The sequence below is a fragment of the Diaporthe batatas genome (genome assembly GCF_019321695.1).
Source record: "Diaporthe batatas strain CRI 302-4 chromosome Unknown Contig00002, whole genome shotgun sequence".
Taxonomy (NCBI): Eukaryota; Fungi; Ascomycota; class Sordariomycetes; order Diaporthales; family Diaporthaceae; genus Diaporthe; species Diaporthe batatas.
Window position 1 is genome coordinate 2,026,901 of NW_025408549.1, and position 24,927 is coordinate 2,051,827.

General features: G+C 46.8%; 8 protein-coding genes across 8 annotated transcripts; 4 read left to right on the forward strand and 4 right to left on the reverse strand.

Moving 5' to 3' along the window:
* Positions 1 to 2,436: 2,436 nt before the first annotated feature.
* On the forward strand, positions 2,437 to 3,534 carry KVR01_001753 (uncharacterized protein; the record flags this gene model as incomplete). The annotated part of the gene is made up of 3 exons (XM_044789432.1): positions 2,437 to 2,710; positions 2,785 to 3,059; positions 3,328 to 3,534. 3 exons carry the CDS (start codon positions 2,437 to 2,439, stop codon positions 3,532 to 3,534), a joined length of 756 nt encoding a protein of 251 aa, XP_044649708.1.
* Positions 3,535 to 4,096: 562 nt separating this feature from the next.
* KVR01_001911 (uncharacterized protein) lies at positions 4,097 to 5,377 on the reverse strand (the record flags this gene model as incomplete). The annotated part of the gene is made up of 3 exons (XM_044792913.1): positions 4,097 to 4,447; positions 4,520 to 4,738; positions 4,799 to 5,377. 3 exons carry the CDS (start codon positions 5,375 to 5,377, stop codon positions 4,097 to 4,099), a joined length of 1,149 nt encoding a protein of 382 aa, XP_044649866.1.
* Positions 5,378 to 8,136: 2,759 nt separating this feature from the next.
* Positions 8,137 to 10,446, forward strand: KVR01_001312 (uncharacterized protein; the record flags this gene model as incomplete). The annotated part of the gene is given in 5 exon segments (XM_044792778.1): positions 8,137 to 8,180; positions 8,200 to 9,403; positions 9,504 to 9,764; positions 9,844 to 9,973; positions 10,145 to 10,446. The coding sequence occupies 5 exon segments, from the start codon at positions 8,137 to 8,139 to the stop codon at positions 10,444 to 10,446; spliced, it is 1,941 nt and encodes a 646-aa protein (XP_044649267.1).
* A 631-nt stretch (positions 10,447 to 11,077) lies between these two features.
* On the reverse strand, positions 11,078 to 12,339 carry KVR01_001736 (uncharacterized protein). Its single transcript, XM_044785193.1, has 3 exons — positions 12,057 to 12,339; positions 11,912 to 11,995; positions 11,078 to 11,828 (listed from the first exon to the last, which is right to left on the reverse strand). Exon 3 carries the CDS (start codon positions 11,606 to 11,608, stop codon positions 11,159 to 11,161), a length of 450 nt encoding a protein of 149 aa, XP_044649691.1. The 5' UTR covers positions 11,609 to 11,828; positions 11,912 to 11,995; positions 12,057 to 12,339; the 3' UTR covers positions 11,078 to 11,158.
* A 716-nt stretch (positions 12,340 to 13,055) lies between these two features.
* On the reverse strand, positions 13,056 to 15,960 carry KVR01_001888 (uncharacterized protein; the record flags this gene model as incomplete). Its single annotated transcript, XM_044790951.1, has 9 exons — positions 13,056 to 13,131; positions 13,222 to 13,333; positions 13,393 to 13,499; positions 13,568 to 13,826; positions 13,891 to 14,053; positions 14,130 to 14,430; positions 14,594 to 15,087; positions 15,157 to 15,516; positions 15,607 to 15,960. The coding sequence occupies 9 exons, from the start codon at positions 15,958 to 15,960 to the stop codon at positions 13,056 to 13,058; spliced, it is 2,226 nt and encodes a 741-aa protein (XP_044649843.1).
* A 2,087-nt stretch (positions 15,961 to 18,047) lies between these two features.
* KVR01_001938 (uncharacterized protein) lies at positions 18,048 to 19,800 on the forward strand (the record flags this gene model as incomplete). Its single annotated transcript, XM_044786858.1, has 4 exons — positions 18,048 to 18,239; positions 18,403 to 18,640; positions 18,711 to 19,704; positions 19,770 to 19,800. 4 exons carry the CDS (start codon positions 18,048 to 18,050, stop codon positions 19,798 to 19,800), a joined length of 1,455 nt encoding a protein of 484 aa, XP_044649893.1.
* A 755-nt stretch (positions 19,801 to 20,555) lies between these two features.
* Positions 20,556 to 21,496, reverse strand: KVR01_001331 (uncharacterized protein; the record flags this gene model as incomplete). Its single annotated transcript, XM_044782206.1, has 3 exons — positions 20,556 to 20,897; positions 20,976 to 21,205; positions 21,280 to 21,496. The coding sequence occupies 3 exons, from the start codon at positions 21,494 to 21,496 to the stop codon at positions 20,556 to 20,558; spliced, it is 789 nt and encodes a 262-aa protein (XP_044649286.1).
* A 2,019-nt stretch (positions 21,497 to 23,515) lies between these two features.
* Positions 23,516 to 24,520, forward strand: KVR01_001167 (uncharacterized protein; the record flags this gene model as incomplete). Its single annotated transcript, XM_044790234.1, has 1 exon — positions 23,516 to 24,520. The coding sequence occupies one exon, from the start codon at positions 23,516 to 23,518 to the stop codon at positions 24,518 to 24,520; it is 1,005 nt and encodes a 334-aa protein (XP_044649122.1).
* Between the last annotated feature and the right edge of the window lie 407 nt (positions 24,521 to 24,927).

The window sequence follows — 24,927 nt, forward strand, 5'->3', positions numbered from 1 at the left end:
AGATTTTCAACTACCTCTTAAATTCTAGCCATCCCGGCAAAGTAAATTAGAAGTATTGTGGGGATTAAAACTTTCTGATCCCGAGCAATCTTCTTGACAGATTCAGTTGCGAAGACCCGGTCTCACTAATGATGGGCCACCTGCATCGCGGTGTTGTCGGCGTGGTATCTCCGATGTTGTTGTGGGCTGAGTGTGAAAGATGGCTCGGCTAAATTTGGCCGCGAAGCTCCCTAGAAAGCAAAGTGAAGGGGTGCCGCGGAAAACTAAAGCACTAAACTATATCACTAAACTACTCTACATTATAGCTATAGTTACTATTCATTATATTATATATATTAAAGTTATTAGTATAATATAATAAACTTTAAAATATTTTTAATATAAATTTAATATATTATATAAAGTTTTAATATAAGTATATATAATATATATAAACTATTATTTACTTACTTAATAATTATATCTACTTACTTAATTCCTACTAACTACTTACTTAATATTAATTTTTTAAGTAACTCCCTTATATTTATAATGAAGCTAGGGGCGAGGACTTCGCACCTAGGGCTAGGGGTCCTCTACCCCTAACTTCTACGGTTAACCGTTTACTCATAACGAGTAGGAAAGAGGACAGAATAGTCACTTCTAGGTACTGATCAAATAAGAATAAGGAGGTATAAATTACTAGTAAAGTCCTTTGGGGGAGAGGTACCTATTTATGTAGTCCATGTCTAGAGCCGTTACCGACGGCCGCTGAGACAATAAGTACCTTCTAAGTTAGCACTAAAAGACCCTATAATATAATTTCCTTCTCTAATTTTCAATACTTTCAATATAAGCCCCTTCTAACACACCTTCTAACACACCTTCACCTTTACCTTTACCTTCACCTTCACCTTTACTATTTAATTTATATATATTTAAGTACTAACTAAGCATTTAAATACTAACTAAACACTAAAAGGTTAAAAGCTAAAAAGGTAAAGGTAAAAACTATACTCTTTCTAACCTTCTAATACTCCTTCTAACCCTTTAACACTCTAAACTTCTAACCTTCTAGCATTTAATTAACATCTAAATACTTAATTAATACCTAAATATATACAGCCTAAAAGGTATACTAAAAGGTATACTAAAAGGCATACTAGAAGATATATTAAAAGGTATATTAGAAAGGGCTTATATTAAAAGTATTAAAAATTTAAAGAATCTTAATTAGATATATAGTTTTATATAAACCTTATATATAAATTCTTATATTAAATAAGTAATTAAAAAATTAAATAAATAGATATAATTATTAAATAAGTAGATATTAGCTCTATATAATATAATAAATAAAATTATAAAAAATTAAAAGAAATATAATTAAATATATAATTAAATTAATTTCTTTTAAATATAAAGTTAAAAACCTATAATTATATTTTTAATTAATTTTTATTTTAAGATTTTATTATATTATAATTTAATTTAACTTTATTTAAATCTTTTTTAAACTTTTAAACTTTTACTTTTTAAAAGTTAGAAATTTAAATTCTTTAAGTTTAAATTTAAAATTCTTATAAATCTTAATTTACTTTAAATTAAACTTATTTATTTTTAAATTTAAATAATTAAATAAAAATAAACTTTAAAATTTATAAATAATTAATAAAGTTATATTAATATTATTAATCTTTTTATAAATAAAATATAAATTTTATAAAACTTTATTTATTTTATTAAATAATTTTATTTATTAAATATTAATATTTCTAATAAAATATAATTAATATATTATACTTAAATTATAAGTTTTATATTTTTATTATTTTCTTATAATTAAATATAAATTAATTTATAAGTTTTAACTAGTTTGTGTATAGGGGTTGGTGTGTGAGTAGATATTCTGACTTACAACGTGCATGACGCACATAACAGGACCGTTGGGAAAGTATTCCGGCCCGTTGAAATAGAGTTCAGTGGCTTGGGCTAGCTCTATCCATTCCTCAGTTCCGCGGCAATTCACTCCAAAAACTCAATTAACCGTGCAACTCTCCAGCACGCACGCTGTTGCAGATGCTCGATCTGCCACACCGAGGTTGTCTTTGGCCAACAACGGGAAAATGCTGCCAGGTTGCAGTAGAGAGAAAGGCGAGAGAGCCCGGGACGATGACAGCATCAATCACCCCACCTATGTAGGCCCACTGCAGTACAATCACTAGGTTGTTTCAGCGGTGGTGCACAATCAACTCATCAAACTGTCACTTGGAGGGTTCTAACCGCCCACGTTCATCTCCCCACTACACTTCACACAGGAGGTGACTCAGTGATTGTGAACAACTCCACCAAGCCATTGACCATCGAACGATAGCACTGTTAACATTTGCACGCGGCTCCCGCTGTCGTCAATTCTTCTGTCTTGTTAGGACAAAGAGCCAGTAGTTTTATCTAGGGATGGATAAGCTTCACACATTCTTTGGCCAGCGATTTGGTCAAGTCAAGCACAGGAGCAGTGGGCAGTCCGCAAAGTACCAGGCAATCCGTGATGATGAAAATGATGGGGACCAGTCAGCACGCGTACACTGTCGCCACAACCGTCTTTTAGCATGTTCCTTTGGCGCCAACGCAGTGATGCTGCTGGCACTGTTCGGCGTGTTCTTCGGCTACTTCGGAAGACTCAGCGGAGAGTCAGTGTGTGAGCTAGAATCAGAAACGCTTTTTGGGCATAGTGAGTACTTCATCAAGGTGTTATTTCTTTTTCCAATCAATATGAATGGAAGGCTGATCGCTTACGCTCCCAAGTCCCATGGAAACACCAGCTGATCGTGAACAATGAGCGGTTTATCAACGCCAAGCCCCCCGACTACATGGTAGGCGAGGTAGGCATCAACAAGACCGACTCCGTCAACCCATGGGATGAGATCTACCCCACCACGTGGGTTTCATTCCCGAAGCCGAGCCTTGGGGGCGTTCAAGGCTGGGGCATGAAGATGAAGCACGTGGCGGCGAGCCCTGATGAATGGGAGGAGGAAAGTGAGGGTTTTGGAGTGGCTGTGATGCATCAGGTGCACTGCGTTGTGAGTTCATAACCCCAAACGTTTATCCACTACATTTGTGTTGGAGGCGCATGTAGACTAACTTGAGACTCAAAAGGCGGTTGTTAAGCATGCGTTGCTCACGTATGAAGAGACTGGCAAGTCCAACGCGGATCAAGTACATCTCCACCACTGCGTCGAGACCCTTCGCCAGGTATGCCTCAATTCCCCAGTGACCAATGCGGCTTTTACCAACAGTCTTGATTTATATGTTGAGTTGTTTGATGTCGCTGACCTTAGCAATGAATAGGCTGTCATGTGTCACGCCGATATGACTCTAGAACACCCAGAGATCGACAACCCGCATGATGTCGTCTTAACTGGCTGGGGCAACACCCACCTTTGCCGTGACTGGGACAGTGCCCTTACTGCCATCAGCAAACATGCTATAAAGCACAAGCCAGAGGGATGGGCAAAGTTCGAAGAAGGTGAGCTCAAGACAATCAGAGGACTTTAAGTCTAAATAAAGTGGTGTCTTGAAGAATGGTCCCGAATGTGTCCCAATGTTCTTTTTTCTTGGGTTCTTGGGGGGGAGTGGGGGGAAGAGTTTCAGCGGGATTCTGGAAGCGATATTCAGGAAGTGTCGTTTCGCTCACATCGACCGGCTCGGAGCCTTTGACGCACGAGAAATATGCCCAGGTGGTTCGTTACACTATGGATAGCATAAGATATTCTACAAGACACGTATGGTGTGACTCAGTACTTGACCATCGAGGTATCTAATATCCACGCATGGATTTATATGCAAGGGAAGGGGTGGATCTCACTTCAGTCTCGGGCTATGCCAGTATGAACGGAGAAATGCCAATATTCTTTGAAGCATTACATAGAAGTTGCGCTGAGACAGTTGTGGTATGATAACAGAAAGTGGTCTGGATCTATTGCGTTTCTTTGCTTAAAGGGTACGGTAAGTGGGACGAGGCATTGGCGACTGGTGCAAGCCCCCCTGGAAATTCCCGCCCGCGGAACGTTGTATACACTCTACTCTGACCCAGGCATTTATCAAGATCGGTGTCAGATCAGTCCTCGTCTATATTTGTGCCGTCATTAGACGACAACAAACTTTCCAGACTTATCGACTTGAGATCAGCCCCACGTATCGTCTTTTTCCCCATTTTCTTCTGCAACCAGTCGTAGATTCCCAAGCGGCTTGCGCCCTCGGCCACCTTGGGCGGTGTCTCAGTGCTTTTGTCCATCAAGATGGCTGTCAATGATAAGATCAGCATGAGCCCTCCAATAACCGCAGTCGGCTTCGGAATATGAGCCCAGAAAATCCAGTCTAGAAATCCGGCAAATAGCACCTGCGAAAAGATAAACAGAGTGGATGACGAAGAACGCTCAATGGCGAGACCGGAAGTCAACACAAATTCCTGAAATGAAAAGGTCGATTAGTGTTATCATTCCCTGGAAACAAATAGCGACCTGGTCAGCTCATGACTTACAACGAGGAAGCCGACAAGTCCTACAGCTACAAGAAGGGCTCCTTGCAACAGATCGAGTTTCAAAATGCTCGGTCTGGGTTCCAAGAGTATCGCGGCGCTCGTTACAGCGATCATGGTAAATGCGAAGTAATTCACGCTGATCAGCGGATGAGCACGGGTCCCCATCAGCCGAACACAAGTGTAGGCGCACTTTGTTGGAGAAAGATTTGTCAGTTCTATCTAAGAGAGGCAACCTACAAAGGACGGGAAAAAGGATGGGAGAATATTGAAGCAACTCACGGCGCCCCCGAAGGCCCCAAACAACGCGAAAGCGATGCCTGTCAACATGTTCCTGCTGCCCGCACCGGCATAATCCACGACCCCTTTGTCCCCAAGACCGAGATGCTGGGTTATGAACTTGGGCTGCACGGTGATTAACACAGCCGCGGCGCTCATGAATGCGGCGACGACCTGCACCGTCGACACGCCGCCCCTCATCAACAGCGCGCTGGCGATACAGCAGCCCAGCGGGGCCAGCAGGTTGAGCACGCTAGCCTCCGCCAGCGGCAGGTACTCGAGGGAGAAGTAGAAACCTATGGCACCGCAGCAGCCCCCGGCAGCCCTCAGGAGCATGAGCCAGCGCACCTCGCGGGGCCCCAAGGGGAAGTCGTCGACGTCTTTCATCCAGCAATAGACCGCCGAGAGGGTAAGGGTGATGATCATGCGGATTTTGAGTATGCTGAAAGGGCTGATCGGGTTGGAGGACTTTGTCTCGAGGAGCTTTACGCAGAGGTTCATCACGCCACTTAGGATCTGAGAGAGGAGAACCAGTACGGGGCCCCAGTTCCGGGAGATGCATTGTCGAGTCTTTGAACCCATCATGAGCAAAACAAATCACAAAATGATGCCTACGATACCAATTGTTGCAGTGAGTTGGACCAGAATGCCCGCAGTTTTGGAAGAGAGTTGGATGGAGATTGAGGGGACGGGTGTTGTTGGCCTTAGGTTTATAGTGGAAACCTTAATGAACGATTTTCTTATACCGGTTAGGCTTTAGCTATATTATATATATAAACTAACTAACCTTACCTATAGTAGCTAATTTACTACAACCTACTATTCCCACACTATTTATATTAATAATTTTAATATAATAATATTAAAAGTAATACTTTTTAATTTTATTAATATAATATAAAACTTAATTATATACCTTTATATTATATTATTTTATTATTAATAATATAATATTTATTTAAATATTAAATCTTAAGTATTTACTATTATATAAAGATACTATATATATTTTACATGTATAGGGATTAAAAACAAAACCACACTTATGCAGATTGATAGCAACTGACTCCGCAGTGCTTGCAGCCAGCCTGCCCGGACAGTTACTTTGTTGTACTAGAGCATTGCCTTCAGCAGCCTCTCCTGCCGGCCTGGCGGTCAGGCAGCCAGCTTCATGACGTGGTCTCATGCTCGGCGCGCGGTGATGCTGTTAAAGTCTGAGTTGATTTGTACGAGCGATTGTCTCCTACAGGTCCTTGGATATGGGTCTTCTGCGGAGAACCCACTCGGGGTTTTGAACGTTACGTATGCTGGAGACGCGGTTTGAACCAAAAACCTAATAACAGTACCATTTGATAATGAGTCTAACTTGTAAAGACGATTTTCCCCAGAGATGAATAGTCTATGTGAGAAAAATGAAATTATATACCAAACATGCACGTCGATATATAAATTCAAAAGAGTAGTATTGCCTCTTAGTCATTTAGATACATCGAAACACTTATTGTCTATAGAGATGTGGTGGTTGAGATGCTCGAGTATGGATTTGATGATTGTGGCCGCATTTGGCCGGTGTGTTGCGGATCTGCAGACAGCACGCACCTACAAGCTAGATACATTACACTTATTTACATTCTATAGTATTAAAAGTATACTAGTAATATATGAATATTATACACTACTAAACTCCTTATATAACTATTATTAGGATAATATATTATATTTACTTTATAAATAAAAATTTAATATAATTAAAAGAAGTATTAAATAAAAAAAAGTATTTTTAATATTTTAAAACTTTTTTATATTAAATTTAAAGTTTTATTTATAAAGTAATTAATATTTAAATAATAAAACTAAAATATTTACACTTATAATATAATTAAAATAAAGTTTTAATAAATATTCTTTATATTAAAATACTTTTTTAATTAAAGTTATATAATAATACTATTTTTATAAAATTTAAACTAATAATTATTAAGTTAATTATATTTTTAATAATATTTTAAATTTAAAATAAATATATATAATATTTTAATTAAAAATATTTTAAATAAAACTTTTAATTTAAATTTTTTTATAATTAAATTTTTTTAAATAATATAATTTTTTTTTAAAAATATAAAGAATATATTTTTAATACTATTTACTTATTTATTAAACTTAAATTAATTAAGTTAACTATTTTATATAAACTTTAAGTATATATAATATTTATATATTACTACCATACTTTTAATACTATAGAATGCAAATAAGTGTAGAACACAATCGCCTAGGTCCCACATCTTGGGTGGGATGCCACTGAGCACTTTCGTCCGTCTTCCCCAGGTCTCTATTCATGCACAGTATCAGTAATAACGGCCAAAGTAGTTGCGGACCAGCACGGTGAGGAAGCGTCACAGGATTGGGTACAAGTCACACCCGTAGAGCGGCAACAAACCCTTTTGACTTTGCGAAACATCCGAGGACGGACCGATGGCATGTACTGTGCGCCAGCCTCTCGTGTTGCCCCGGCTCTATGCATACCAGTGCGGAGGGAACATAAGGTTCCCATGGAGGTACATACTAACTTTTTGGCCGGGGCGCTTCGGGCCCTGCCGCCGCGGAAATAGGAGTTGTGGTTAGATGCATGAGCGGTCCCCCGGGAACGCCTTTAGGAGGGAGCTTGAGTCGGGGCTCCACCCACCTTGTGGCGACTCAGGTCCTGGGTACGAAGCATCACACTAATGCGCGCCTCGGAAGGTTAACTTGCATTCATCCGGCTCAATAACAACGCCTTTTTTGCGGGACTGGCGTACTGGGATGCTCCTCGGTTCGCACAGCGGGCGGTGTGCTGCATTGGATTCGTCCCAAAGGTTCCGGGAATGCTATTTTTGCCTTTCGAGACACCCCCAACTCGAGGAAGACCAATAGTCCAAGGTCAGAAGTCGGGGCCTCGACGAGGAACTTTTGAGACTGAATGACGATGGACGATATGAGATATCTCAGAAAGATCCGCGTATTACCTGTCTGTAACTTAGCCAGCATTTTGCTCGTTTTCAGTCACATTGGCTGCACATCAAGCATACAATGTCACAGCCCTCATTGTGAAGTTTTGAAGCCGTCGAGCCGCCACGCTGCACATCTTTGCATGTTATCTCTGTCTTCATATCGATAACTCGCTATCATGAGTTACACTACAGAAGTGTTCACTAAACCATCTGTCGAATTGGTCTTATCTGGCCAAGGAGACAAAGTGCACGCACAGCATGCATACGACGTACCAGCAGCTTATCGCTCGTAAGGTTCCCAATCATCTCGAGCAGTGTTTTGCGCAACTCAGGCCATTTCCTACAGAAATGCTGTTGATGGCGCTGAAAGGCGCCGAGTGGGCTTCTGGGGAGTTTGCTGACTTGGCCTAGAAAGCATCCCGGGAACCCCGTCCTGACTTCTCTGGAGGGCTACCACAAGCTTTACCAGCAGTCACTTAGCGACCCGGACGCCTTCTGGGCGCGGCAAGCCCGGGACCTTCTCGAATGGGATACGCCGTTCAAGAAGGTCCACCACGGCGGGTTCGAGCACGGCGACATGGCCTGGTTCGCCGGCGGGAAGCTCAACGCCTGTGTGAACTGCTTGGACCGCCATGCGTTCCAAAACTCGGACAAGATCGCTATTGAAGTTGAGCCGGACGACCCCATCGCCGGCCGGCAGCTCACCTACGGCGACCTACTTCGGGAGGTATGCAAGGCGGCTCAGGTGCTTCGTGCCCATGGCGTGCGCAAGGGCGACGTGGTGACCATCTACATGCCTATGGTGGCAGAAGCTGTCATCGCAATACTTGCCTGTGCCCGGATCGGCGCCATGCACTCGGTGGTATTTGCAGGCTTCTCCGCCACTGCTCTGCGGGATCGGATTGTCGAGGCCCAATCAACCGTGGTGATAACTGCAGACGAGAGTCGGCGGCCTGGCAAGATTGTTCCGCTCAAGAAAATTGTTGACGAGGCCCTGGCGGCGGGACAGCCGACGTGTGTCAAATACTGTCTGGTGGTATCGCATACTGGTGCCGACGTGCCAATGCTCAGTGGCCGAGACAAGTCTTGGTCTGGGGAGCTGGCCAAGTTTCCAGGCTACTGCCCAGCTGAGCCGATGGATGCAGAAGACGGATTGTTTCTGCTGTACACGTCTGGGTCGACAGGCAAGCCAAAGGGACTGCTGCACACGGTCGGCGGGTTCCTGTTGGGTGCCGCCATGAACGGCAAATACACCTTTGATCTGCAGCCGCAGGACAGGTTCTTCTGCGCCGGTGACATCGGCTGGATCACTGGGCACACATACGGGGTTTACATGCCTCTGCTGGCTGGAATTGCAACGGTCCTGTACGAAGGCACCCCGCTGTATCCTGACGCCTCACGGTACTGGACCATCATCAACCGGCTCAGAGTAACTCATCTTTATACTGCCCCTACATCAATCCGCCTGCTGAAGCGCCAAGGCGACACCCACATCACCGCCCACCAGCCTTTCAGTTCGTTACGAGTACTTGCATGTGTCGGGGAGCCGCTCGCGCCTGAGGTCTGGAAATGGGCGCACAGTGTCATTGGCCAAGGCAATGTCCAGATTCTCGATGTAAGACGCAATCCCTGATGCAAGTGGGGTCGATATCTCGCCTGCTGCTGAGATTTTACATGAAGTCCAGAGGTTGGGAAAGTTGCTGACGTTCCAACAGACTTATTTCCAAACTGAGACAGGGAGTCACGCACTCACCCCACTGGCCGGAATCACGCCCTCCAAGCCTGGGAGCTCTGGTCTTCCTTTCTTTGGGATGGAGGCCGTGATTCTCGACCCCGAATCGGGAACAGAGATCACCTCGAGGACAGCCACAGGCGTCTTGGCGTTCAAACGCCCGTGGCCGAGCATTGCCCGAACGGTACTGGGATCACACCAGCGGTTCATGGACACGTATTTAAACCCATACCCAGGGCATTATGTACGTATCGCGCAGGAAATCTTTGCCCCTTCTCCCCTAGTCTACCCTTCCCGAAATATCGTCCTAAGACTCTGTTCAGTTCACTGGCGACGGTGCCACACGCGACGAGGACGGGTACTACTTCATCTCCGGGCGGGTCGATGACGTGGTCAACGTGTCTGGTCATCGGATTTCTACCGGTGAGGTTGAAGGCGCTCTCTTACAAAACTGTAAGTCGGACAATACAAGCATAAACCCACAATGAAAAGAAAAGCAGCAAGGGAAGCTCCTCGAAGGCGGTGGACACAAGGTCCAGACGTACCCAAAAGGGAACACTTCAATCTTGCACTCTTGAATTGCACGTTACGACTGAGAATAGCGGTTCTAACAATTCACGGCAGCCATCGTTGCCGAAGCAGCTGTTGTGGGGTCCGAGGACGAACTTCTGGGCCAGGCAATAACCGGCTTTGTGTCCCTAAAAGAGTCCGCCATGTCTGGCATCGACAGCACAAAGGTCCGGCAAATGCTCATCCAGCAGGTCAGGCGTACTATCGGGCCCTTCTCAGCTCCAAAGAGGATCTACCTCGTCTCGGACCTGCCAAAGACGAGGTCCGGGAAGATCATGAGGAGATTGTTGCGGAAGATGTTGCAAGGAGAGTTGATTGAAAACTTGGGTGATACTTCCACTGTAAGCTTCGTCTGATCAAACTGCTCCTTCTGAACACTTCAGTACAAGAGATCCGCTGAAACCCCATCTCAAGCTTTCCAACGCGGGCTCCTTGAAGACCTTTCGGGATGAAATTCAAAAGCAACTGGACGACATACGGTGAGGTGAGGATGCTGGCTCTAGGGAGGTGGGCATTGAGTTCGCCCCGGGGCGATCAGCTTTGTTGGATAGCTAGTTTCGCTTCCACATTGACTGTATACACTTTCTTTTCAACACGTGAAAGACCGTGGTGTCAAAGATCAGCCAGCAGGGCAGTCTAGGCTGGATCAGGTCTTTTGGCAGCTACAGATGAGACGCTGCCCTAGCGCAGATAATTGAGGCTAAGCTCACTGCAATTGGTTTACAGATTTGATCAGGGTAGTTTGATGTTTGGTATGGCAGCCTATATCTTGTACCTCAACCCTAGCTATTGGAAAGACGACCCTAGAATGCCTGGGCTACGGTATCCATTCAGTTCCTAAGCCGGAATCATAGTGAGAGTCCTACAATCATGAGGTTTAGTATATTCTTTTGAACGAAAAGGTATCCGCCAAGACCCTTTCCGATCTGAGGTCCAGTCGAACATAAATGCGACTGCGATGCGAAAAACTCGGGACACGTAGATTGCTTCAAAGCAAGACTGTGGTCTCCAAAGTACCTACTAGATATGCAAGTGGGGCAAGCAACAGCACCTGCCAGGATGCTCGTTCTAAAGTCCAACACCCCCCGAGTTCAACAGCTCGGCAAACTTTGGGCCCCTACCCTCTAACTTCAAATCTGCCGTCTCCACTACCTTCCCGCTGTCCATGAGGATATAGGCATCCCAGTCATCCTCCACCACTTTTCCCAGACGATGCACTACCTCAATAATTGTCTTGCCTTTAAATCTCTGCCGAATAAAATACCTTGCCAAACGCCTCGTCTCATCGTCCATTGAGCTTGTCACCTCGTCCATGACGATAATTGGGGAAGAAGTAATACTCAACCGCGCCAGGTTAAAAAGCTGCCTCTCGCCATGCGAAAGCAACGTCGTCAGCCCGATGCTGGCACAGTCGAGCCCTCCCGCCCTGACGATCTTCTCATAGAGCCCCACGGCGCTTAGGGAGTCCACCATTAGTGCAGTCAGAACATAGCCATCCGCCTCCATGCGGTCCTCCATGCTGGAGTCAGAAGGTCGAGACCTGCTGCCGCTGGCATGATAGATGAGGAAGTTGTCGCGCACGCTGCCTGGTAGGAAGAACGTGTCCTGCGGGACCCCGGCGATCCCCTTGCGGAGCTTGTCAACGCAGAGGTTGGAGGTGGGCAGGTCGCTGACGACGATCCTGCCGGAGCTGATGTTTATTATGTTAAAAAGGGATAAGACCAGAGATGTTTTGCCGCTAAGGAATAGGTAGGATTAGTTTCATGGAGCTCTAGCATGTCTATGGTCAGATGCCTAGACGGCGGGCATGATGAGACTTACCTGCCACTGCGGCCACAGACAGCGACTCGTTGGCCGTGGGGTATCTTCAAGTTGATGTTGCGGAGTACTAGAGCCTTGCCCAGACTGTGAGGGGTGAGAACAGTCAGCCAAATATCGCCTTCTTAATAAGTATCTTAACACATACCCATGACTAGCGTTGACATCCTCGAAGGTGACTGATCCATCTCGCGGCCACTCGTCCAACGATTCCGATGTACGGGAATCATCGTACGGATGGTATCGACAACCATCATGATTGTGTTCGGAATCGGCCCTGCAGGTTGTGACAAATGAGTTGATGCGCCCTATCGCGCCAATGGAAGTTTCGAGATCTGTGAATGAGCGAACTAATAACTTGAGGCTTCCCGCCAGTGTTAACTATCACATAGACCGTTAGCACGTGATCACACGAGTTGCTAACAGCAGGCATATTTAGTATGAGGTCGAAACTCACAAGAGAAGTGAGTGTGAGGCCCAGAATGCCCGGGTCGACCGAGTTTTTGAGAGTCACTGTGGCGGAGCAGGCGATGATGGCCAGCACTGCCACGAACAAATCCAGCACAACCTGTAAGAATTGCTGGACTGCATACATCGTGTAGAAAGGTCTCTGACTTTCGTCGAGGAGGCGCAAAAACTTGTTGTAGAAGTGATCCTCCCAGCCGAAAGAGTGGATGGTGCGATACCCTTGCATCGACTCGATGGCATGGTTGAAAATCGGTGATACAGAGTTGAGGTCCAGGAGTCGCACCTGGTAGGAAATCCGCAGGTAGGTGCGACATACGAGCCAGAAGGCCACGCCGAGGAAGGGGATCGCAATTGCGGTGTATACTGTTGCCAGAATGGCAATGAGAACATTCACCATGACAAGAAAGATGGCTGTCGGGTTGTGACAAGGCGAAGTTAGCGCCTTTCTCCAGGGCGACGTGGGATACTACAGAGACGCCAAGGCTCACATGCCCGACGGACTCACCTAGGCTAGCAGACGATAGTGCAACTGGGAGTTCTTTGTCCACCAGTCTCAGATCTTGAGTAAAACTGTTCATGATTTCTCCTTGATCCCTCGTGGAGAAGAAGGACATGGGAGAACTTGAATTCGGGGCCATCAGTCGATGCATTACAATTACGAGATGAACATAAGATGAACCTACTTGATCAGTGCCTCCCACTGCACCTTATGCAACTGGATACTCGATGTACCCACACCATGGATGTAGAAATGCCTACATCGGGGTTCGGCAGTCAGCAGCGGTGTAAGGTAGAGTAACGAATTTCGGGAAATTCGACACGGTGGTGCCTGGGTGATAACATACCAATTCCAGCTGAAGATCAGAATCAAGGTCATTGAGACGAGAGAAATATAAACTCCGAGGTGGTTGTAGGCATCATGAGAGTGGTATTCCGAGATCCTCTTGAGCTCAAAACCTGCCCAACAAATTGAATCAGTCCACGGGGCTTTCAGCAATGGTGGCTAGGGCACTTACTTCTGGTGAGCGATGCGACAGCAATTGAGGCAGACAGGAACATGAAAACGATGAAGTTTGTCCTCCCTAATGAGGACACGTAGAGTTTGTGTTCTTCGAGAGAGGCTCTGGATAGACGAACAATATTAGCCGTCCAATGGTAGGAGTGGCGATGTGAATTAACATGTGAACTTACTTAGGCGCGGGATCGCTTTCCAATACCGTTGGTGCTCTCATCGTCCTGTCCCCTACAGCATCGGTATTGCCGCTGGTGGCATCCTGAAGTCCTGCGCACTCTTTTTCCACTTGCAACGTGCTAGTATCACCTGCATCCAACAGCACTGTTTGGAGCTGATTGTCACGTCTGGCAGCCGAGCAATCAGACTGCGCGGGTCGTTCAACAAGATCCTCTGCCGCTATTTCGAAGACACGATCTGCCAGGTGGAGGTATTTTGCTATAGTTTGATAGTGTAATCAGCACTCCGAACAGAGAACGGAGATCTGCAGGATTCCACATACCCACACTGGTCGTGAGGATGACTGTAGCCCCTGCGGCCTTGAAATATCCCCCTGGGCCTAAAAGGGTTTCGCCAAGAATACGCTCACTGTTGGCGTCGAGACTGGCCAGAGGGTCGTCGAGTAGAAGGACCTTGTTCCGCGAGTAGATAGCTCGTGCCAAAGCCTGGTTTCATCAGTACAGCCTTTCCACAACCTAAACACGCAGACACGGATTGGCTCCGTGTCAGATGGCTACTTACGACACGCTTCTTTTGGCCTCCACTCAAGCTAGCCCCATTCGCGCCGACCAGCGTATTCACGCCCTTCTCAAGCCCCGCGATGTCCGCGGTAAGGCAACATATGGAGAGTACGCGCTCGAGCCAGTTCCGGTCGAGCCTCTCGGCGCCCACTATGACATTCTGAATCGTGTCGTCGAGAAGCCAGGGGCTTTGTTCGCAGTAAGCGGCACTGGTGAAGCTTTTGGCGATCGATGCTACGGATTTGAGGGCCTGCGCTCGGCCTGCGATGATGTCGAGTAGGGACGATTTGCCGGAACCAGCCCTGTTTTGCGCTGAAATCAGCGACGATGAACCATTCCAAAGACGAATCCGGATGTCCAAACCCTCAGAGAGGATGCGGAGTAGAAGAGAGGGGAAAAGAAAAAGGAACACAAAAACGGTTAGAAGCCGGAGAGGAGACGACTACAATGGTATAGTTGACTTACTGTCCGTAGATGAAACAAATATCGGCCTGTCGAACATCAAAAGAGACGTTCCGCATCAGGGGCCTCGACCCTGTCCAGCCAATTGTCCCATCCTTGATATCGAAGACTGGTGGCTGCTTCTCGCCCTTTATTTCATCCCAAGACTTTTCCAGAGCATCCACCCCAGACATGTCACCAAGCTGCGTCAAAGCAGTAGAGGTCACACCAGAAGAGCTCTCTCCACCCTGGGCGAGGTACGCTTGGATCCTTTGTAGGGATGCCATGGTTGCTCCCATCAGTGGGACAGAGGCGACCAGGGTCTGCAAGGAGCTCATGGGCAACTGCAAGATTGCCAGGGCCGTAAACATCTTGCTTGCATTGAGTTCTTCGCCCGTATATTTTGAAAGGAGAGCAAATGTCGACAAGGTAGCCAGGGTGATGCCCAGCGTGGATACGTTGGCTGGTAGAAATGCAGTGGGCATCAGTGTTCCATCATTATCCAACTTGAAGGAACACTGCCAGGGAGGAGATCGTACCAAGAGTCGATAAAAGGCTCAGCATCTTTCGAAACTTCCTGATTTTACCTTCAGTATTATAAACTTGGAGACTGAGCCGGGGGTTTTCTCGGGCCACGGTACGCACTTGCTCTTCTCGACTTCAACGTGTCGATATCTCATGACCACGTCCGAGATCATCTTGGAACTTCCCGACATCTTTATGCCAAGCATGTTCCGAAGCACGTAAAGGGTACCTTCCGACCTCTCGGCTGTACTTTGAAGCCATGTCTGCTGGAGGGACTTGAGGTACTTTGAAAGGAATGACGACATGGTGGTGACGGCTTCAGGGAAAGGATAATCGTCGTTAGCAAAATAGCGACGGTATGTTGTGTTGGCATGTCGGAGGCGGGTCACATACCGAAAGTACATATGAGGGGAGATAGAAATCTGCGAGAGAGTGTCAGCCGCCGGTAGCAGTTTAGAGAACCCAAATTCATCTGGATCTTTCTGATGTCGGTGAACTCACGCCAGGCCTACTTCTTGGTACAGCATCCACATTGAGATGGCAGCGGTGACGGGGGTCGCCCAGAGTTCGTGTATCCACAGGAAGCCCTGCAGAACGGCATCAACGTCAGAACTCAGAAGGCTGACCATTGCCCCATTTCCGCCGTCTTCTTGGGCCTCCTCGGTCACCAGAGCCCGCTTGAAAATAGCGCTGAACAGCAGCCCTCGTAGACGAGTGACATCGCTGTTGACAGCGTGCCAGTAAGCACCCGATACCACTGCAGACCCAATGTATATCGTTATTACACCCAGGACTATGAAGATGCCGTGCTGCCTGCTGCTCTCAGAAGGGGTCTCAGAGAACTTGAGGGTAGCCCGAATGATCATTGGCTGTGTCAACTGTACTGCCAAGAGCAAAAGCCTCAGAATGACGCGAGTAGTGATGGATAGACTGAATGATTTGAGTATTTTGCGATGAAGAGTGTACTGTGATTTCGAAAAGGGCGCGGACAAACAGGCCTTCTCGAGGACGGTTTCTTCAACAACCCCAGAGCTCTCTATCCGAATCCCCTGCTTCGTGGCGGGTAGATCTTTGATTTGCAAACGGGTACTGTAGCCCTTTCGAATTGTGCGGTAAAGCCACCCAAACCCGAGTCTCGAGATCAACCCAGCGTTGTCTTCGGCGGTAATATGATTTACCAGAGGCAGATCTCGTGGTGGCCGGGCGAGCTCAAGGATCGCAGCCAGACATTTCAGCGATGCCAGCGCGACGAAGCCCGGGCCTAGCTTTCTGTCTGCCGTGCACGCAAGACTCAAGGTGCGGGCCCGGAGCAGGTCACTCACGAGACCAATCGTCAGGTATGCCGTGAATGGTCGCGGAGCGTTTGACCAAGACGTTGTCGCCGCTTCCAAGGACGTATTGACAATCAATAGTGACGCCACTGCAACCGACGTCAAGTCTGATACGAATGAAATATTGGTCTGGGCACATGGGCGAGTAGCCGTCGCCGTGATTTGCGCTCGCTTACGCAGAATCATGAGGAGGCCTGCGAGTATGAAATGAACAGTATAAACTATCTGTTCGGGCGGTCAGCGACTCTGGAATGTATATCCGAAACACCGTGAGATCTCACGCCGTACCTGCTTCATCCAATACAAGCGACTAGTTGATTCTCGCAATGGCCACCATCGCACAGTTGACGTCTGCACCATCCTCAGGTATATGACGACAAGAATGAAAAGTCCAGGTCCCAAGGACAAGGCTGTCTCTTGGAATAACAAGGTCAAGTCGGTGCCCCGGACACATGTTTCTTTGACCAATGGGCCGATGGACTCGTCGTTGCAGTGATCGGATGCTTCCATGATGCGCTTCTCTTCTCTGAACCTGGCTACGCGTCTATATTTGAACGAGCAAAAATGAAGTTAGCCGTATAACAGCAAAGTACACGGCCTTGGTGAGCAACCTGCTTTGCTTTGGATCGTACCATGGGGCTTACCTACCAATTTTTGCGGCAGGTTACCTTACGCCCCACAGCGTTGTTCGTCGACACACGCTCAAGACTCGCGCAGAGGCAGAAAGCAACCTCGTGGTAACTGAGGGTGAAGCACACAGGACAAAATCTTGAGGTCCAACCGGGGTTCAGGAGCTCCGCTCGCAAAGGGAGACTCTTCTGTTCCACCTGGCTTCGGCTGTATGCAAACCAGTTCAAATTACGCACACACACACACACACACACACACACACTGAGTATGCAAAGACCTGTACACAGCAGGCATTCAAAATTTTTCCCAAACGGGTTGCACACAATGGAACTCCAGGCACCCATGATACGCTCCTTCTCGGGCCGGAACTTAGGAATACCGTGGTACATCTCGTGAGTCAAGGATCGCCAGCGGTGGGGGACTACCCTGTAGCTGAGAAACTAGATTTCGTGATACATAGATGGTACTTGCCTCGTGGGTGGATCTACTAGTGGTAAAGCATCCTGACGGATACGGATTCCTGCGGGGTTGAGCTGGTAGGTTTCCGTGCAAACCTTCATACTGCGTAGTGCATATTTTCCGCGGAAGTATGCCTGAAGTGTGGGTCTTGATCCGTCATGGGTCAAGAATTATAGTTTGCATTTCCTGCATTCGGGAGCGGATAACAGAGAGCCCTGAGGCCTAGCAAGTTGATTTGGCTCCATGTGCGGCTCGTGCCGAGACTATCCTCCCGATTTGGGTGACATATTCTTGGCAGCTGGCCAGCCACGTAGTAATGCGCGATGAGACCGCAGAAATGCAGAACACGGTAGTAGAATAGATGCAAAGCTTATACTAAGCTTTTAGTATACGTAGTTGTACGCCAGCTGGCTGTGTCAGGGTCTTCGCACTCTCCCCGCGTCGGACTCAGACCTGTATCGATCGACCTCGTCTCGTTCTCACCTAGGCTGCCGTTGCCCTCTTTTTCGACCTTCATCTACTGCCTAGCGACAATGTCAGAAAAGCAAAAGCAGGTTATATCTGCGGTGGCGAATGATCCATGGATCAAAATTGCTGGGATCGATGCAGATGGTGTGTTGCGGGGCAAGGATATCGCCAATTACAAGTTCGTGAAGGCTGTCCAGTCCTCCGCCGGGGGGATCCCGATGTGTAGTGTTCTCTTCGGTTGGGATATCGAAGACGAGGTAGGCTTCTTATTCATGCAATTGCCACTGGTCTCAAGAGGTGTATGAAATACACGAGTCTAGTTGTGATCATCCTCCAATTGATCAGCAAATCCCCCTTGGCACCTCGTGAAATAGTCAGTCAGTGCATAGTTAGATTCACTAATACAGCCATGACGTGTAGCTGTACTATGACGCTTCGCTTCCAACGTCGAACATCAAGTTCGGCTACCCAGACTTGCTGGCTAAAATCGACCTGCACAGTTATCGACGCATACCATGGGAGAACAACATGCCCTTGTTTCTCGTTTCTTTCCACAGTCCGAAGACTCTAGAGCCGCTGGATCTGTGCCCCCGGAACGTCATTGCATCACAGATTTTCAAGGCAAGGAGCCAGTATGGCGTAGAGCCCCTAACCGGGAGTAAGCTCACTACCCCAAGCAGTGCTGGAAACACCAGGAGAAGAATGATAACTAACGAGGGGGAAGCTAGTCGAGTACGAGTTCTTCCACTATCGAGCTGATGGCAACTCACCACCCTCCAACCACAGCCCACCGCAACTAAGCCGGGGATTGTTTACGTACTCTCTCATCCGCCCGGCAGAAAACATAGCGTACTACCAAGCCATTAAAGACATCACTCACAAACTTGAGTGCCCTATTGATGGTCTCCACACAGAGTCGGGGCCTGTTTACGAGGCCTCTCTGACATACGACAGCATCGACAAGATTGCCGACCGCGGCCCGCTTTTCAAGTATCTTATCAAGTGCATCGCGCCACAGTTCGACATCACGCCGACATTCATGGCAAAGCCGACGTCGAACATGCCAGGCAGCTCCGGCCACGTGCACATCTCCCTAGTGGACTCCAAAGACCGGAACAAAAAGATCTTTGACAGGCAAGACAGGGACACAAATGCTCGCTTCCCGGCCCTCGAGTACGTCAGCGACGCGGGGCGGTCGTTCCTGGCCGGGCTCCTCGACGGGATCCCGGATATCCTGCCGCTGCTCTGTCCGACGGTGAACTCGTACAAACGGCTCGGTCACCGCCAGCACTGGACCGCAGACACCGTGTCGTGGGGTGTCGACAACCGCAACGCAAGTATCCGCGTCATCGCGGGTGGCGCCTCCGGCGGGACGAGATTTGAGTGCAGGGTGCCCGGGGCAGACGCCAACGCACCGTATGTTCTCGCGGCGTTGGTTGGATGCGGGCTAAGGGGGATGGAAAGGAGACTGGAGGTCACCAGCCCGCCCTTGGAGGAGGTGGATGAAGTGGCGTCTCCTGGGAAGTCTGGAGGCGTCAATGGAGAGACGCAAGGTCAGAAGAAGGGGCTGAGGACCCTGAGCCGCACGTTGAAGGAAGCTGTCATCGACATGACAAGGCATGAAAGTGTTGCCAGAGAAATATTCGGTGACAAGTTTGTTGAACAGTTTGCTGCCACGAGGATGCGAGAAGTGCGCTGCTACGAGGACGTGGTCACCGACTGGTATGTTTTCGGCCCCAAAACTCCCATGTATCCTCGTGCTAATAATCTGCTTTGGCGGCTTGCAGGGAGGTATCCAGGTACCTTGAACGAGTCTAGTCGTTGTTGCCTTTGTTTGCAGGCAAAGAGATCTTGGTTGTTCCAGAAAGTAATAGAAATACATTCATCTTTTTACCACATACTCTAATTGTCAAATTTGAACTTCAGTAACGCATTGGCACTCATTCACACATAGACATTATCACAAGCTTATAACACATTACACAGATAAGTCGAGTCGAGTCTCAGGTTCCTCTACTCATACCACTACTTAACAACCTATTAAGAATATAGTTTATTATATAGTAGGTTTAAGTTTTATTTATCAAACTATAATAATACTAAATAAATAATATTAAAACTCTATATATAATAAATTTACTTTATAAAAGTTTTAAAGTTATTTTAAATTATTAATCTTTCTTTAAATATAAAATTATTATAATTTTATATAAATTATATAATAACCTTTTTATAATTAGTATTAAATATTAAATAAAATATTTAAATTTATATTAATATTAATAAATTTATTTAATAGTATATTATAATAAATTAATTATTATATATTAATTTATATTTTATATTAACTTTAATATTTTATTTTATAATATAATATTATAATATTATAATATATTTTAATTTATAATATATTTTAAATTTATATATTAATTTTATTTATTTATAATATTCTTAAAGTATTATTCTTTTAATTATAATACCTCTTATAAATAAGCTAAATAGTAGAGTAGGATATTAAGTAAAGTAGGAGAAAGTAGGCTCTATAATATAGATTATCTACCTATATGAGACAGCTAGCCTTTGACCAACTCAGCATCCAACTTCGCCCAATGGACACCCTTAGGACAATGCTTATAGTGGTCAATGATTGGGAACCCGTCAACATCGTCGCCCTTATAGTTGTAGCACGCTGAGTACTGCTTCGCCCACTCCTCCAGCTCGCTGAAGTTTCTACACATCCGCATCTGCCCGTTCCCTGCTACAAGTTTCGCACCGGGACCAGTCCAGCGGAGATTGTCATCAGCATCGCACATGATGTCCTGCCGGATGCCGTCGAGGCAGTGCATCAGGTGGCCGAAGCCGCGGCTCTGGGGAAGATTGTCGCGGGCCTCAATGAGTGCGATGCGGATGTTGCGCTGTAAATGATCAGCCAAGTATTCCTACCCAGTGCTTTCCCTAGCGTTTGAGTCCATGGGGCTTGGAGTTCGGCTTACCAGACAGTGGAAATTGTGGTGGCTGGCCAAGAGATATATCCCCCTCGAGTCGTCCCAAGCAAATCGCTGAGCAAGCATGACTCCATGTGCGTCGGCCCACTCGTCTGTCATGGCAACCACGCCACGATCTTCGCTCACATTGTCCCAGGGAGTACCCCACATAGGTTGATCGGGGTCGGTGTATTCGAAGTCCTCGTGATATGGTATCGGCACGTTGCGGCGGAGACCGGCTTAGAAGCTCCACCATTAGTATGCACACCTCGAGCCTTCATCCGGGGCGACGTGAAAGAAAAGCCAGACTGACCATGAGGGCTCCGGAAGTCATCGACTGCAACGACACGAAGCTGTAGGCTGTGCAATACGGTGAAGACGTTCCCCAGCATTGACACGACAAGAGCTGCGATGAGGCCTCGATTCAGCAGCTTCGGACTCGAGTAGAACGATTTATTCGCTGAAGCAAGGTCTCTTTCAAATCCCTCTTGATCATTGAGCGGGACTTTCTCGTATTCTTCCGGCGACATGTTGAAAGATGACTTATGAATTGGGCGTGGTTGACAGTGAATGTCGTAGAATCAACCATCGCAGTGCATATAATGCACGACCTGGGAGATTTTGAGTGGGTAGGGTTTTTTAAGTAGCACGGACTGATCTCACGTCCTCTACAAGATTGCATCTGCATATGCTTGCGTTGCGATGGAGGTCACTGAGCCTTGACCAGAGTACCTGGCGTCCCTCAACCAAACTCTAGCCAGATTTGATGCCGATCATACCAGATTGGAGCTCGCCTCCCACATTTCGACCACTTGATTCCCACCAACGTTGCGCCTAAATCCAACTACACCTAGTTCTAACCAGTGGATTGTAAGCTTTTCCAGATACACTTATTTACATTCTAAGGTACTAAAAGTACACTAGTAATATAGAAATATTATATATTATTAACTTTTTATGTGGTTTCGCTTCTATTCTGTATACATCCGAGGATATATACGGAATAGAAGTGAAACTACATTATTAACTTTTTATATAACGATTATTAAAATAATATATTATATTTATTTTATAAATATTTATTTAAGAAAGTTAAAAATAATAATAAAATTAAAAAAGTATTTTTAATATTTATAATTCTTTTTATATTTAATTTAAAGTTCTTTTTATAAAATAATTAATATTTAAATAATATTATTTATATATTTACTTTTATAATATACTAACTATTAAAATACTTTTTTAATTAAAAGTATTAAATAATATAATTTTTATAAAATTATATCTCTAATTATAATATAAAAGAAAAATATAATAAAGTTAAAGTTAAAATATATAATATTTATATATTATTAATACACTTTTAGTGTCTTAAAATAGAAATAAGTGTAAGCTTTCATTATATAATTTTTAAAAATTAGTTAGTAAGGTAGTAACTCGTCGTTTCAATAAGGGAGAGGCTATCCTGCCACCCTCCCCTCTTTATTTTCTTTTTAATTTTTAAACACATTCAAATCTAGGACACACGTCAACAGCAGGTCTCATCGACCGAGTTAGGCCATGTAGTCCGGTACCACGTTACACTAGGGCGTGGATGGGCTGGAAAGCATGTTTGCCTGAAATGTCCGTAACTGTCCGTAACTGCACACTCGGTCGTACCTAGGTATTCTTGGCGTGGGTCTCCTGCCTTCCCGTCCGCCCGTCCACGTACAGTGGGTGATGCCGAAGAGCATCGCAACTACCGAAGGTTCTATTCAAATTGTCTGAAGCTCTTCTACAACCTTCAGTATGAGTGCCACTTAATAAAGTTTCACCACTACCCTATGTATTAGGTTTGAGAGCCACTCGCTCAGTTTTCATCCAACCAGCCGCGTAGCCACCCACATGTTCTGCAAGTCGCCACTCGAAGTCGCAAGCATAACTGCATCAAATTCGCAGTTCCAGCGTGACCACTTGGGGTGGGGTGGGTCATCATGCTCTGGAACTTCCCGTGTTGCATAGCAAATATAAGCGCTGGTCTAGGACTTCGAGCTCAAAGTAATTGATCGATGACGGAACCACACCATCTTTTCCGGATGGAGCGGGGCTGAAGTCCAACCACCAGATCGGCGGATACGAATACTGTCTATTAGAAAAAGAAGTCGGTGTTCCTTTGCATGAACCCCATGTTCATGCATTGGACCGAGGAAAGGACTTTAGCGTGGAAGTATCTTTGATTGTGAATATGGCCACTCGGTCGATGTTTATTATGCTTATCGCTTACTCCGCGTCTATCCCAAGTCCGAATCCTAGTCCTGGAGCTCCTGTGAAGAGGTTGGTACTGGACGAGACAGAGTGTGCGGAAATTGAGCAGCTTCTGGCCATCCTGACAGGCTAGAGAAGCGAGTTAGTAAGTAGTCAGGATGTTACGCCCATGGAATTGGTGCTCGTACTTTGAGGCCAGGTCGGGAAATATTTGAGTCCATCCATTGGAATAGAACCCGACAATTCGAAAGACCTGAGTGACATCAATATTGTGAATATACGGCCAGGGTTCCAAGGTTTCCATAATGAGTCCACTGACTTCCAATTCCTATGCGTTTTCTCTGGATAGCACCGAGGCCTGGGCACACTATCTGAAATACAGGCCCCCATACCCCGAGTCGCTGTGGAAGCAGTGGCTAGATTACCACGGCGCCGACAACGCCCTCGATGCCGTTCTCGAGGTCGGCGCCGGATGTGGTATCGGCACGGCGGGCCTCCTCGCCGCATCCGCGAAACACAGGTCACCGGGAAATAAGCCGGTGGTCCGACGTGTCTACCTGTCCGACCCCGGCACCGCCAACATCGCCGCGGCAGAGGACATGCTGAGGCCACAGGCATATCCCGGCGTGGAGCTAGTCTTCCATCAGGGTCCTGTCGAGGCGGGGATACCCGGCCTGGAACCAGGAACTGTCGACCTGGTCATGGCATGCACGTGCCTACACTACACAGAGATAGACAAGGCCATGGCCCGCGTTGCTGAGGCACTGCGCCCCGGTGGCACCTTCGCGGCGGTCACATACCAGGTGACGCCGCACATCCGTGGCAACGAGCGCCTGGCGGAGGCGTTTCGCCGCTTCGGCGACTGGAACGCCGACAGGTCCAAGGAGGACAACCCCCTCTATCACGACGAGACGTGGCAGCGCCCGCTGAGGCAGGCGTCGGTGGGGCTTGACTTTGTGAGGTTTGACCCGGCGCTTTTCGAAAATGTGGAGCGGTATTATTACAATTTGAAAGACGTCACCTGGCCCCTGCAGGCGCAGTGGCAGCGCAGGGCGGGGAGGCCAGTGGTAGGCGTTGATGCTGCGCGGGAGAAGCTGGAGTGGGTGGAGAACTGGAAGGATTGGGAGAAGAAGAACTGCACGGTCGATTGGCTCAGGGACATGCGCCGGTCGCTGAATGGAGGCTATGACCGGAAGGCATTTGAGTCTGACGCGTGGAAGGAGGTTCAACAGGTGGCAGAGGAGTCTGGTGGGACGTTTCATGTCACTTGGCCGGTACACGTTGTTTTGGCGAGGCGGAAGGCGTCGTGATTTTGACAAGCCTCCCCGATATAGGGCTAGTTGTGACAACCCGTGTGCCAGATCACTAATAGTTGGACCCGTATGTAGTGTTTGAATATCATTTGTGCCAGACACCCGATGCTCACTGTAGATACACAGGATTCGGGAGGGTGAAGGCCCAGCCTCTATTTATGGTCACTCACTCATCGGCGTCAACACACAGTCAGAGTTGACTTGACATGCCTTTCTATGCGAGAAGAAGCTCCAAGGAACTGTGGCGGAGAAAGGCCCTACGGCCTGAGCCGCCTCCTTTAATACAAAGCAACGACAACAGACACTGTGTTGAAATGAGATGTGGTTATCATCTACCTAGGTAGACACGTTTATTTTCCAGCACTTAGTTTTGACTGGTTTGCGTCTACGATTTCAAACCAAAG

Excerpts from the sequence above, each read along its gene's own strand:
- KVR01_001736 (XM_044785193.1), bottom strand. The coding sequence starts at position 11,608 with ATGGAGGACCGCATGGAGGCGGATGGCTATGTTCTGACTGCACTAATG.